Source organism: Littorina saxatilis, linkage group LG1, assembly GCF_037325665.1.
Source record: "Littorina saxatilis isolate snail1 linkage group LG1, US_GU_Lsax_2.0, whole genome shotgun sequence".
NCBI classification, from domain to species: domain Eukaryota; kingdom Metazoa; phylum Mollusca; class Gastropoda; order Littorinimorpha; family Littorinidae; genus Littorina; species Littorina saxatilis.
In genome coordinates, this window is record NC_090245.1 from 106,723,391 (window position 1) to 106,736,823 (window position 13,433).

Below are 13,433 nucleotides of genomic sequence, written 5' to 3' on the forward strand. Positions count from 1 at the left end.
AAAAAAAAAAAAAAAAAAAAAACCCAAACAAACACACACACACACACACACGCACACACACACACAAACACACCCACACACAAACACACACACACACACACACACACACACACACACACACACACACACACACACACACACACACACACACACAGGCTTACATCTCTGTGAATTTCCTGAACCATAACATTTTATGAAGTATGCATAATGTATGCAAGATATTTACATTATCAAGTTCCCAGGTGTCTTATTTCTATTATCAATATGTACGATATTTAGCGAGTTTGTGAATTATGTGTATTTTTAAAAAGCTACCAGGTTCCAGCACACCTTCCCTTTATTCAGACGTCAGTGATAAATTCTGACGAATGAAGTGTGAATAGAAAAAAAGTCTTCAAATAGAAGTGCATTTACCAACAATGTGAGAAGAACATGTGTTAAAACTAGAAACACCACCCAACACATTGAGAAAAAGAAGTGGAGTGCTTGTTCAATGTGTCTTAGTAAAGTAGATACGAAGAAAAGGTTTCCACTTGGCTCTCATTTACTGCTGTCAGTGCTCAGAGCGCTTACGTCCCTTTGTTATTCTCAATTCAATTCAATTCAATTCAATCAAACTTTATTGTCGGAATGAAACAAACAGAAATGTTTTTTGGCTAGTGTATAACAGAAAACGAGCCACGGGTCGACAACAGAGTTGTGCCCCTTCATGACATATTCTCATATTTGATCTTGTAAAAATAAATCAAGGTCTTTAATGGCACAGTCAGCCTCCCGTAAACCATCACAGACACTGCCAGGCTTTTACACACAGTACAAACACCCTGTTTAAACACTCACCGCTTGAGAACATCCTAGGTGCCCTACGTAAAGAGCAAGCAATTTTCAAATAATTTATCATTGTGTGGCCAGCCGGATTGTTCAGTACCACAATCGGACGCCTCGTTTTGGTGCTAGACCTAACTTTTAAAATCTAAATAATAAATTGACAGCTTGTTACACAAACATTCTTAAATCATAAAAGAATTCTTTTTTCATCAATACAAGATCAGTATAATTCGAAGTTTTGAAAGTTTGAAAAAAGAAAAGCTCGGAAACGTGTCACGCAAAACGTGTTTCGCGTAGCAGACGATGGTTCTGCATAGCGCCAGTTCCTTTGAACGGTCAACCGCCACCGCTCAGTTCGTGTGACTCGCAGCCGTTTGTTGCGTTTTAGATTCAGAGCTACACAATAACGTGCTATTGCAGATACGTTTATACAGCGTGTCGCATTGAAATCACAGACGACTAAATTGTGAAAAAAAAGGAAAAAGGATCACACGGGTTCACGATGGCTCAGGGGTAAGATAAACCACACAAAAATAAATTCTTTGACAATTGCTCGCTCTTTACGGAGGGCACCTAGGATGTTCTCAAGCGGTGAGTGTTTAAATAAAAGGGTGTTTGTACTGTGTGTAAAAGCCTGACAGTGTCTGTGATGGCTTACGGGAGGCTTACTGTGCCTTTAAAGAGAGCTTGATTAATAGAGAGTCTTACAGCCACGGATTTAAAAAACCCAAATGGAGTCATTAACTGCACACCTTCAGCAACAAAGATTGAGTCATTCAAGGGGCACTCCAGTTCTCGTACAACTCGTAGGGATCGTCGCCGTCCACGTGACCGGAAGTAGTGGTGGTAGAGCTGACGTTCAGCTCCATCTGCTCCGAGGTCTTCTTCTTCTCCCTCCTCTCTTCCTCCCTCCTGTCTCCCTCCCTCCTCCTGTCTCCCTCCTTCCGGTCTCTCTTCCTTTTCTTTTTACCCGCAGTCTCTTCCTCTGGCCCCATCGATCTGGTTGTGTTGATGACTGGGTGGATATTGGTGTAACTTCCTGAGTGGTCCACGTCTCCCACCACGTCATAGTTCTCTGCCTCCTTGGCGTTGTCCGCTCCGCCGGGCTCTGCAAAGATTCAATAAAGACATGGAAACATAGCTTAGTAAGTTAAACAAGACAAACACACTTTGAGAGTAAAACAAACCCAACTATATTTTCTTCTTCTTTGTTCCCTGCCCTCTCTCAGTTTCACTGAGAAGGGATTTACCCACACTAAGCTTCCCTTTTCAGCGATTGGGCCACCTTTTTTGGATTTAATTGTGTAAATGTTTTTCTCTCCATCTTTCTTGTGGTCTCCAAACGTTTCGCTCGCTGGGAAGCAAACTGCTGAAAATGTCAGCTTCTTTCGGGTTTTGGTTTGTAAAGGAGTTCACGTCTTCTTTCCTGTGCTGCCGTAGCCTCCCTTCTTTGAACTTCCAATACGCAGATTTTGACAGTGGCTTTTTGGAGTTACAAGGAGCCAACGGAAAATTCGTTGTACTGCTGTGACAGAATTTAATATTTACACATTTTAGCAGGCCAACTAACGTATTGTACCCCTGAAATATCTGCGCGTTTCGTTTTAGCTCGCCATGCGCTCAACAGAACGTTTTCCGACCCGAATACGCTTTTTTACGTAACGGAGCTGCCTTGCTTCGTGCGAAGAAGTACTCATCTTCATCCTGGTGGAATGGATAGGGCAAAGGGAAAGACAAGATTTTTGTGTGCGGCCAGGAATCGAATCGAATGCTTTCGCCTTTGCTATTGGAGAGAGTGATATGCTTACAATTTCTGTCAGGCGCGAAAGTTATACATACACAGTCTAGTTCAACAATGTCATCTGTTTATCATTAACATCGCCGTGTTTTCGTGTCATCATGCATACTTTTCTGAAGACAATGACACGACTGAACAGAATCCATCTTCGATAGAGACGCCTTCTTGTTACATTTCAATTTGTATCAGAGCCGCTCTGACAGGCTTTGACTTCTAGTGACTGCATGGTCACTGAAGCTATAGTTTGGGTTCTTTCCACCATATCGACTGTAAACATGCGGTATGAACATGCAGTAAGCATGTACACACACACACACACACACACACACACACACACACGCGCGCGCGCACGCACGCACGCACGCACGCACACAGACAATCACACTAGCACGTAAACAAACACACACACACACACACACACACACACGCACGCACGCACGCACGCACGCACACAGACAATCACACTAGCACGTAAACAAACACACACACACACACACACACACACACACACACACACACACACACACACACACACACACACACACACACACACACACACACACACCCTCCACACACACACATACACACACACACACACACTAACAAACACACGATACACATACAACCCACAGAAACAATCACATCAAGAAGGTTGTAGTACGTGCACAAATGTATGAACTTGTACTCAGAATCCAATGACCTTTTAGTTGTAAGGACATTACATGGGAGTGTGGGTCACAGAAACATAAACACCTGCAAGACTGCAAGAATGCAAGACTCACCAGAAGTGACGTCTTTTGCGACGTAGCCGCCCCGTGGTACCACGTGGTCTGAAGCCCTATTCTTTTCTCTCAAGGATTCTCTACCCTCAAGATCAACCCTGAGAAAGACAACAGTATAGAATTGACTCCAAAGTGAAAATTGTCGAAGATTCCTTCATTAAAAAAAGAAAGAAAAAAAAAGATAGGTACAGAAAAAGCAAATGACTAAAAATACTGTACTCGCGTTTATACGAAGAAGACGACAGTTTCAACCCTGGGGTCTTCATCGTGTCAAAACGAAACGATGTGTGATAATTGGAAGTGTTCACAAGGTATGAGATTCAAAGTAGCGTTGACCTTATTATTTGGTAACCTTGCCGTACCTGCTATGATAGCAGTCTGTTACAAGTATATTCGAACGTGACAAATACCAAAAACATAAATACCACAAGAAAACAAACTAACTAACAAACAAAAAACAAAACAAGTCGCGTAAGGCGAAAATACAACATTTAGTCAAGTAGCTGTCGAACTCACAGAATGAAACTGAACGCAACGCAACGCAGCAAGACCGTATACTCGTAGCATCGTCACTCCACCGCCCGTGGCAAAGGCAGTGCCAGTGGAATTGACAAGAAGAGCGGGGTATTCGTTGCGCTGAGAAGGATAGCACGCTTTTCTGTACCTCTCTTCGTTTTAACTTTCTGAGCGTGTTTTTAATCCAAACATATCATATCTATATGTTTTTGGAATCAGGAACCGACAAGGAATAAGATGAAAGTGTTTTTAAATTGATTTCGAAAAAACAATTTTGATAATAATTTTTATATATTTAATTTTCAGAGCTTGTTGTTAATCCAAATATAACATATTTATATGCTTTTGGAATCAGCAAATGATGGAGAATAAGATGAACGTAAATTTGGATCGTTTTATAAAAAATTTTTTTTTTTACAATTTTCAGATTTTTAATAACCAAAGTCATTAATTAATTTTTAAGCCACCAAGCTGAAATGCAATACCGAAGTCCGGGCTTCGTCGAAGATTACTTGACCAAAATTTCAACCAATTTGGTTGAAAAATGAGAGCGTGACAGTGCTGCCTCAACTTTTACGAAAAGCCGGATATGACGTCATAAAAGACATTTATCCAAAAAATGAAAAAAATGTGTGAGGATATCATACCCAGGAACTCTCATGTCAAATTTCATAAAGATCGGTCCAGTAGTTTAGTCTGAATCGCTCTACACACACGTCACACACAGACAGACAGACACACACACACACACACACACACACGCACATACACCACGACCCTCGTGTCGATTCCCCCCTCTACGTTAAAACATTTAGTCAAAACTTGACTAAATGTAACAAAAAACGACATCAAACAAACACAAAATCTAAAAGCAATAAAGTCAAACTAAAACAACAGTAGAACACGTAGTGTGAAAACACAATCTAATGTTGTCTACCAACCGTCTCACCAAATTAGCTCCCTCTCCCGTTTTCCATAGATGCAGATCCCGGCGATGACGATTACGATCACAACCATTGCAAGGAGAGCAGTGTTGCTGGCAACAAATGCCAAGAGCATGATGTAGTGTGTATCTGTGGACGCAGAACCTGTTCATCAAAAATATCGAAAGGAATTAACTCGAACGGCAATAGTTCCAGAAGAAAAGGAAAGTAGTAGAGTTCAGTTCAACATCGAAGAGAGTGATCAAAGTTTAGTAAGTGTGTGTGTGTGTGTGTGTGTGTGTGTGTGTGTGTGTGTGTGTGTGTGTGTGTGTGTGTGTGTGTGTGTGTGTGTAGGAAAATGAAAAGACAATAATCATTTATTATGCTTGCTTGATTGTCTCCCGCTCCACTACCTCCGGCTGTTCATGTTTGTTTACATCTGCAACTGTGCTTTTTACATTTAGTCAAGTTTTGACTAAATGTTTTAACATAGAGGGGGAATCAAAACGAGGGTCGTGGTGTATGTGCGTGTGTGTGTGCGTGTGTGTGTGTGTGCGTGTGTGTGTGTGTGTGTGTGTCTGTGTGTGTGTGTAGAGCGATTCAGACTAAACTACTGGACCGATCTTTATGAAATTTGACATGAGAGTTCCTGGGTATGAAATCCCCGAAGGTTTTTTTCATTTTTTTGATAAATGTCTTTGATGACGTCATATCCGGCTTTTCGTGAAAGTTGAGGCGGCACTGTCACGCCCTCATTTTTCAACCAAATTGGTTCAAATTTTGGTCAAGTAATCTTCGACGAAGCCCGGACTTCGGTATTGCATTTCAGCTTGGTGGTTAAAAAATTAATTAATGACTTTGGTCATTAAAAATCTGAAAATTGTAAAAAAAAATACAAATTTATAAAACGATCCAAATTTACGTTTATCTTATTTTCCATCATTTGCTGATTCCAAAAACCTATAAATATGTTATATTCGGATTAAAAACAAGCTCTGAAAATTAAATATATAAAAATTATTATCAAAATTAAATTGTCGAAATCAATTTAAAAACACTTTCATCTTATTCCTTGTCGGTTCCTGATTCCAAAAACATATAGATATGATATGTTTGGATTAAAAACACGCTCAGAAAGTTAAAACAAAGAGAGGTACAGAAAAGCGTGCTATCCTTCTTAGCGCAACTACTACCCCGCTCTTCTTGTCAATTTCACTGCCTTTGCCATGAGCGGTGGACTGACGATGCTACGAGTATACGGTCTTGCTGAAAAATGGCATTGCGTTCAACTCAACTCAACTCAACTCAACTCAAATTTTATTGGCTTCAATTTTCATTCTGTGAGTTCGACAGCTACTTGACTAAATATTGTATTTTCGCCTTACGCGACTTGTTACATTTAGTCCAGTTTTGACTAAATGTTTTAACATAGAGGGGGAATTTTGTTTGTTTGTTTGTTTGCTTAACGCCCAACCGACCACGAAGGGCCATATCAGGGCGGTGCTGCTTTGACATATAACGTGCGCCACACACAAGACAGAAGTCGCAGCACAGGCTTCATGTCTCACCCAGTCACATTATTCTGACACCGGACCAACCAGTCCTAGCACTAACCCCATAATGCCAGACGCCAGGCGGAGCAGCCACTAGATTGCCAATTTTAAGGTCTTAGGTATGACCCGGCCGGGGTTCGAACCCACGACCTCCCGATCACTAGGCCAACCGTGCCGGTATAGAGGGGGAAGCGAGACGAGGGTCGTTGTGTGTATGTGTGTGTGTGTGTGTGTGTGTGTGTGTGTGTGTGTGTGTAGATCAGTTCCCAGAAAACTTCTGGACCGATCTTCATGAAACTTCACATGAGAGTTCCTGGGTATGATATCCACAGACCATGTTTTCTTTTTTCATATAAATGTCTTCGATGACGTCATATACGGCAATTAGTGAAACTTGAGGCGGCACTGTCACGCCCTCATTTGTCAACCAAATTAGTTGACATTTTGGTCAAGTAATCTTCGACAATGCCCAGACTTTGGTATTGCATTTCAGCGTGGAGGCTTAAGAATTAACTAACGAGTTTGCTAATTAAAGTTGTCATTAAAATGAAATTGTCGCAAACAAATTCAAAATTGATTGCATCGTATTCTTCATCATCACACACACACACACACACACACACACACACACACACACACACACACACACACACACATGCACGCACGCTCGCACACACGCACGCACGCACGCACGCACACACGCACACACACACACACACACACACACACACACACACACACACAGCAATGTACTTACACACATCACTGTGACCACTATCAAGAGAGAGAGGGAGGCCATTTATACGCTTAGTAAGATGAAGTCATAATGGGACGTCATTTGCGTGATCGAGACTTTATAATGATGTTCTGCGACAGTTTTAGGAGCATACGCATACAGGAGCTGAAAAATGAAAAATTTCAAAACCATCTTTTGACCGATTTTCTTCGTTTTTAAAGCTAAACAACGAAGTGACTGTGGTAAGATGAACAAAGTTAAAAAAACAAAGGATTACTGTACTCACCAATACAAATACAGTCTTGTGTCGTCTTTGTATTGGTGAGTACAGTAATCCTTTGTTTTTTAACTTCATTTTTATATTTAGTCAAGTTTTGACTAAATATTTTAACATCGAGGGGGAATCGAAACGAGGGTCGTGGTGTATGTGCGTGTGTGTGTGTGTGTGTGTCTGTGTGTGTGTGTGTGTGTGTGTAGAGCGATTCAGACTAAACTACTGGACCGATCTTTATGAAATTTGACATGAGAGTTCCTGGGTATGAAATCCCCGAAGGTTTTTTTCATTTTTTTGATAAATGTCTTTGATGACGTCATATCCGGCTTTTCGTGAAAGTTGAGGCGGCACTGTCACGCCCTCATTTTTCAACCAAATTGGTTGAAATTTTGGTCAAGTAATCTTCGACGAAGCCCGGACTTCGGTATTGCATTTCAGCTTGGTGGCTTAAAAATTAATGAATGACTTTGGTCATTAAAAATCTGAAAATTGTAAAAAAAAATAAAAATTTATAAAACGATCCAAATTTACGTTTATCTTATTCTCCATCATTTGCTGATTCCAAAAACATATAAATATGTTATATTCGGATTAAAAACAAGCTCTGAAAATTAAATATATAAAAATTATTATCAAAATTAAATTTTCGAAATCAATTTAAAAACACTTTCATCTTATTCCTTGTCGGTTCCTGATTCCAAAAACATATAGATATGATATGTTTGGATTAAAAACACGCTCAGAAAGTTAAAACAAAGAGAGGTACAGAAAAGCGTGCTATCCTTCTTAGCGCAACTACTACCCCGCTCTTCTTGTCAATTTCACTGCCTTTGCCATGAGCGGTGGACTGACGATGCTACGAGTATACGGTCTTGCTGAAAAATGGCATTGCGTTCAGTTTCATTCTGTGAGTTCGACAGCTACTTGACTAAATATTGTATTTTCGCCTTACGCGACTTGTTAAACTTTATTCCCACGCAAACACAATAAAAGTATCAATTCTTTTTTCTGGAAAAGATCTGTAGATCCGTCTGTCTTGTCTTGTCCAATATTGATCACATAATTTAAATGTTGCAAACTCAGAGCGGACTCACCATTGCCGTGGCACGAAACGAACAAGCAAACACCACAAAGAACAGTCGCAAGCGTCTTGACGCTCGCTGACATATTTCACAATTTTAGGAACACTAATTCTTCCTTACTCAACTCGCTGAGGACTTGACCAGGCGTTCTTTGTTCTTTCTGGTTACTCAATTTCCAAACAAACACTAGCGAGGATCAAGTTTCATATTCTGTTTCTTAGAAAGGCAGCTCAACTAAAAATGTGAAGAAAGCAGGTCTGGAATTTTGCAAGTTATTACTCGGGCCAGACTGCTGCACCTTAAAGGCACAGTACGCCTCCCGTAAACCATCACAGATACTGTCAGGCTTTTACACACAGTGCAAACACCCCTCCATTTGAACGCTCACCGAACGGGAACATCCTAGGTGCCCTACGTAAAGAGCGAGCAATTTTCAAAGAATTAAATTTGCGGATTGTCTGAAAACAAAATCGGACCGTGGTGCGTTTTAGCGCTAAACCTAACTTTTAAAATAAATAATAAATTGACAGCGTGTTACACAAACATTTTTAAATCTAAAAGAAATCTTTTTTCATCAAGACAAGATCAGTACAATTCGAAGTTTTGAAAGTTTGAAAAAAGAAAAGCCCGGAAGCATGCTCACGCAAGGTCGTGGTTCTCGTAGCAGACGACAGTTATGCCTATCGCCAGTTCCTCTGAACAGTCAAAAGCCATCGCTAGAGTTCTTGCGAATCGCAGCCGTTTGTTTCGTTTAGATTCATAATAACGTGCTATTGCAGATAAGCTTACAGCGAGTCGCATTCAAATCACAAACTGACGACTACATTGTGAAAAAAGGAAACTGGATCACACGGGTTCACGATGGCTCAGGGGTAAGATAAACCACGCAAAAATAAATTCTTTGAAAATTGCTCGCTCTTTAGGGAGGGCACCTAGGATGTTCTCAAGCGGTGAGTGTGTAAATGAAAGGGTGTTTGTACTGTGTGTAAAAGCCTGACAGTATCTGTGATGGTTTACGGGAGGCTTACTGTGCCTTTAAATATACTTGTCTGATTAGACCAAAGCTACATGCTCGGGATAAAGTGGCATCCAGTAAAATACATGTTCCTTTGCTTCTCTCTCTCTCTCTCTCTCTCTCTCTCTCTCTCTCTCTCTCCCTCTCTCTCCCCTATCTCTTTGTACGTGTCCTTGTTTAAGTTGTTCTTTCGTTTGTTTCCTTTCTTTCCTTCAATTCACACAGACACGCTGCTCAGACGGTCCCCAGACTCCAGAAAAGATGGACTTTTGGAAGTTTTGCAAGATCTTTAGGTTTAGTGCGTCGCGAGACCCTCTTGGAGAAGTTCTTGTTCATTGTTTTCGGCTTCTCTGAAACTCCCACGTACACGTGTTTTTGCACGAGTGAAATTTTACGTGTATGACCGTTTTTACCCCGCTATTTAGGCAGCCATACGCCGCTTTCTGGGTATTATCGTGTTTCTATATTCCACGGAACTCTGACATGGATTACAGGATATTTTCCGTGCGCACTTGGTCTTGTACTTGCGTGTACACATGAAGGAGGATAAGGCACTAGCAGGTCTGCACATAAGTTGACCTGGGAGATCGGAAACATCTCCACCTTAACCCACCAGGCGCGGCTGGGATTCGAACCCACGACCTTCTGCTTTGGAGGCCGGCGTCTTACCACCAAGCCATTACGCCCGTCTGATCATAACTGTGTCGCCTTGGTTTTATTCAAATGTTTTTTGTTCAAGAAGACTGAGTATGAGCTGAGCTTGAAGGTTGAAGGTTGTTTTTAGTATCAAACGCACAGCACAATCAGGTTGCAGCGATGTCAAAATATGCAGAAATTAAGTTCAGTTATATCAATCTCACGGGACTGGAAACGGAATCTTTCGTATGCCAGGGTCACGTTATCTGCGCAAAGAGTCCCAATGTAGGCGTTATCAGTTTAAGGGGAAAAGAATTGTGATAGGAGTGTGACCAAGCTAAACGGGCTGGTTTGATAAACAAACTCTCCACTGTAATACATGTAATTAGTAGACTATAGTTGAATAGTCCTTAGTGTGTAATTGTATGTGTGTGCTGTTATATTAGGCCCCAAAAAATAATAGGTGTGGTTACGGTAACATAGCCCAAAAAAATAGGGTAGGAAGGTAGGCAATCACTTTTTTTTTCTTTTACTTTTTTTTCTAATGTGTACAAATTAAACCTACTTGACAGGGAAATAAGTGTGCGACTCGGGCGCTTTCGCTTTCATTGCGTTTTCTGCACTCGTTTACTTGTTGTTTTGGGTATTTTTTTGACAAATGTAATAACAAGTTATAGGGTCGGCCCCCAAAAATAGGGTAGGTCGGGTTTCCGTAACCACACCTATTTTTTTTTTAGGCCTTATCATGATATAAACAATAACTGTAATCTTGTGTGGTTTGCTTATTTATATACATATATATAGTTTTAAAGTTAAAGACAGTACGGTAATTTATAAAGATTGTAGAGAAAACAGTGAAGTTCAACGTTAAGCAAAGCAAGGTACACTTATAAACCTACTTCTATTATTAAGACAAGTTTTAAAGTGTTGGCAGAAAACCTCCAGGCAGCAGCACTCAGTGCCTCGATGGCGGCGTTCCAGAAGAGTCTACGTCACAAGGTTGGCACACACGCTCATATGTGATGCGCTTTAATTGACCAATGAGATACAATTCTATTCTGGACATTGTGATTGGTTGCATAGACGCTATTATGTTTGGTACGGTACGGCTTGAGATTGTTGGCAGAGGTAAGCGGAGCTGTGACTGACTCAGCGCAGATAGAATTTGAGAGATGATCGAATAATGTGCTTCGTACGGTTGGTTTAAAACAATGTTTTAGTCATGTATTACATATGTTCATGAAGTTAAAATTGACATGAAGTGAAAACAACAACAAGCCTACGGCGTATGGTGTTGCTTTCAACATAAACTTACAATCATAGATAGGAACATTGCAGACAGTCAAATACTTACACAATATGCAAAAACAGTCGGTCATTTCAAAACAAAATATCATCCAAATTTAGGAGAGAGAGAGAAACAAACACAAAAAAACAAAAAAAAACAACAACAACAGAGAACGGAAACATATTTGAAAAATTAAGTATGCGTTAAAAATAATAATCAGTTATTATTCCGACCAAGAAAAACGCATTTAGGAACAGGTATTTAAACCGGAGAATGAGAGAGAGAGAGATTCTGAGTTTCTCTAATTTTGTCCAAACCGGCAAGTTAGTCTAACCAATTCCTGAATGGTTTTAAATATATTAATGGTTTCAAGCCGTCGCGATATAACCTTGAATGGTTGAAAACGACGTTAAACACCAAATAAAGAAAGAAAGAATGGTTTCAAGCTAACTTGCATTCATATCCCCTTCTTATAATATGACAGTATAAATAAAAAGACTCTGAATAGTATAAATGGTATCCTGGCGTTCTTGCAAATATTTTGGGCATTCAAAGAAATAATGGTCGACTGTTTCTGCATCAGTGCCGCATTCACATACAAATGTCAATTAACTAAATATTGCTTCTTACGGTTCTACCATATCATTGATAGAACATGACGTATATGTACTGTACATTATGATTGTATTTGTCGTGTGGACATTTGTTCTTGTGCTGTTTTCGGGACAAGGCAGGAATGCGGAATTAAAAAGACGAATGTGAACGAGGAGAGTCATGGTTTTAAAGAGTTTGTATGCAATGATGCATCAGTTTGTGCCTGTGAACTTTTGTTTATTTTTGTATAACAAATTGCTGTTTTTCCATGTTCATTTCAGTGAGTACTGCATACGTTTTGTCAACTAATGCTGCTTCTAGCCTCGAAACCAGTACTTTACGTTGCAGCTTGGTTTGCGGAAGAACTGTGCCTCGTGTCTCACTTACTTTGTTCTTTCAATATCAGTTCGATCATCAGGGGCGGGGATGTAGCTCAGTCGGTAGCGCGCTGGATTTGTATCCAGTTGGCCGCTGTCAGCGTGAGTTCGTCCCCACGTTCGGCGAGAGATTTATTTCTCAGAGTCAACTTTGTGTGCAGACTCTCCTCGGTGTCCGAACACCCCCGTGTGTACACGCAAGCACAAGACCAAGTGCGCACGAAAAAAATCCTGTAATCCATGTCAGAGTTCAGTGGGTTATAGAAACACGAAAATACCCAGCATGCTTCCTCCGAAAGCGGCGTATGGCTGCCTAAATGGCGGGGTAAAACGGTCATACACGTAAAAGCCGTGGGAGTTTCAGCCCATGAACGAACAAACAAACAAACAAGTTCGATCATCAACATGCTTTTGAATAAAGTAGAATTCTAAATAGAGCAAATGAAAATGAAAGGCGATTTTAGAAGAAAAAGAAAGAAGTTAAACACTAACAGATTGAAAAAAAAGAAAAGAAAGACGATGGCAGGGGTCGAGCCGACGACCTCAAGCTCAGCAGCGCTGATCGCTAACAGCTGAGCTAACATGGACATCTGCCAGTAAGGGAAAAACGAAGAGGGAATATTTTGTATTTCGGCAACAGCGCGTTCTCTGATGAGGGACTGACTGTAGCGAGTGGTGTCAGATATTCTGTCGAAGCAGAGACAATACACTAGGAATAGGATACTTCGACCAATCGGCGCTTTGATTCAAGCCCCTGTGATTCGCCGATCGGCAAGTTTGTGTCTGAGCGGTTCATGCATTGTGTGGGGTCTCGCGCAGCGACAGAGCTAGTGGCGAACTGGCATCACCAGACGAGAAAAAGAGAATGGAAGAACACTTGAAAAGATGTAACCGAGTGCCGAAACACTACGATCACCTCGGGAGGCGAAGTGCAATCAAACAGGATTGAAAATGTTAGGGCTAACTTCTTAGCCCTATACAAACTGTTATGCAAACCCGAAGGTTTCCATGAACATACGGACAATCGGTAA

General features: G+C 40.8%; 2 protein-coding genes across 3 annotated transcripts in view; both read right to left on the reverse strand.

The window, feature by feature from the left end:
• The window catches only part of LOC138949233 (uncharacterized), a 60,883-nt gene that overhangs the window by 36,417 nt on the left and 11,033 nt on the right, over positions 1 to 13,433 (reverse strand). The window lies entirely within an intron of this gene.
• Positions 879 to 13,433, reverse strand: part of LOC138949121 (uncharacterized) — a 13,350-nt gene continuing 795 nt past the window's right edge. Inside the window, exons 2-4 of the mRNA XM_070320882.1 lie at positions 4,874 to 5,012; positions 3,409 to 3,506; positions 879 to 1,936 (exon numbers count right to left, since the gene is read on the reverse strand). Coding sequence (XP_070176983.1) covers positions 1,605 to 1,936; positions 3,409 to 3,506; positions 4,874 to 4,983 — 540 coding nt within the window. The 5' untranslated portion in view covers positions 4,984 to 5,012 and the 3' untranslated portion in view covers positions 879 to 1,604. The remainder of the gene's footprint in view (positions 1,937 to 3,408; positions 3,507 to 4,873; positions 5,013 to 13,433) is intronic.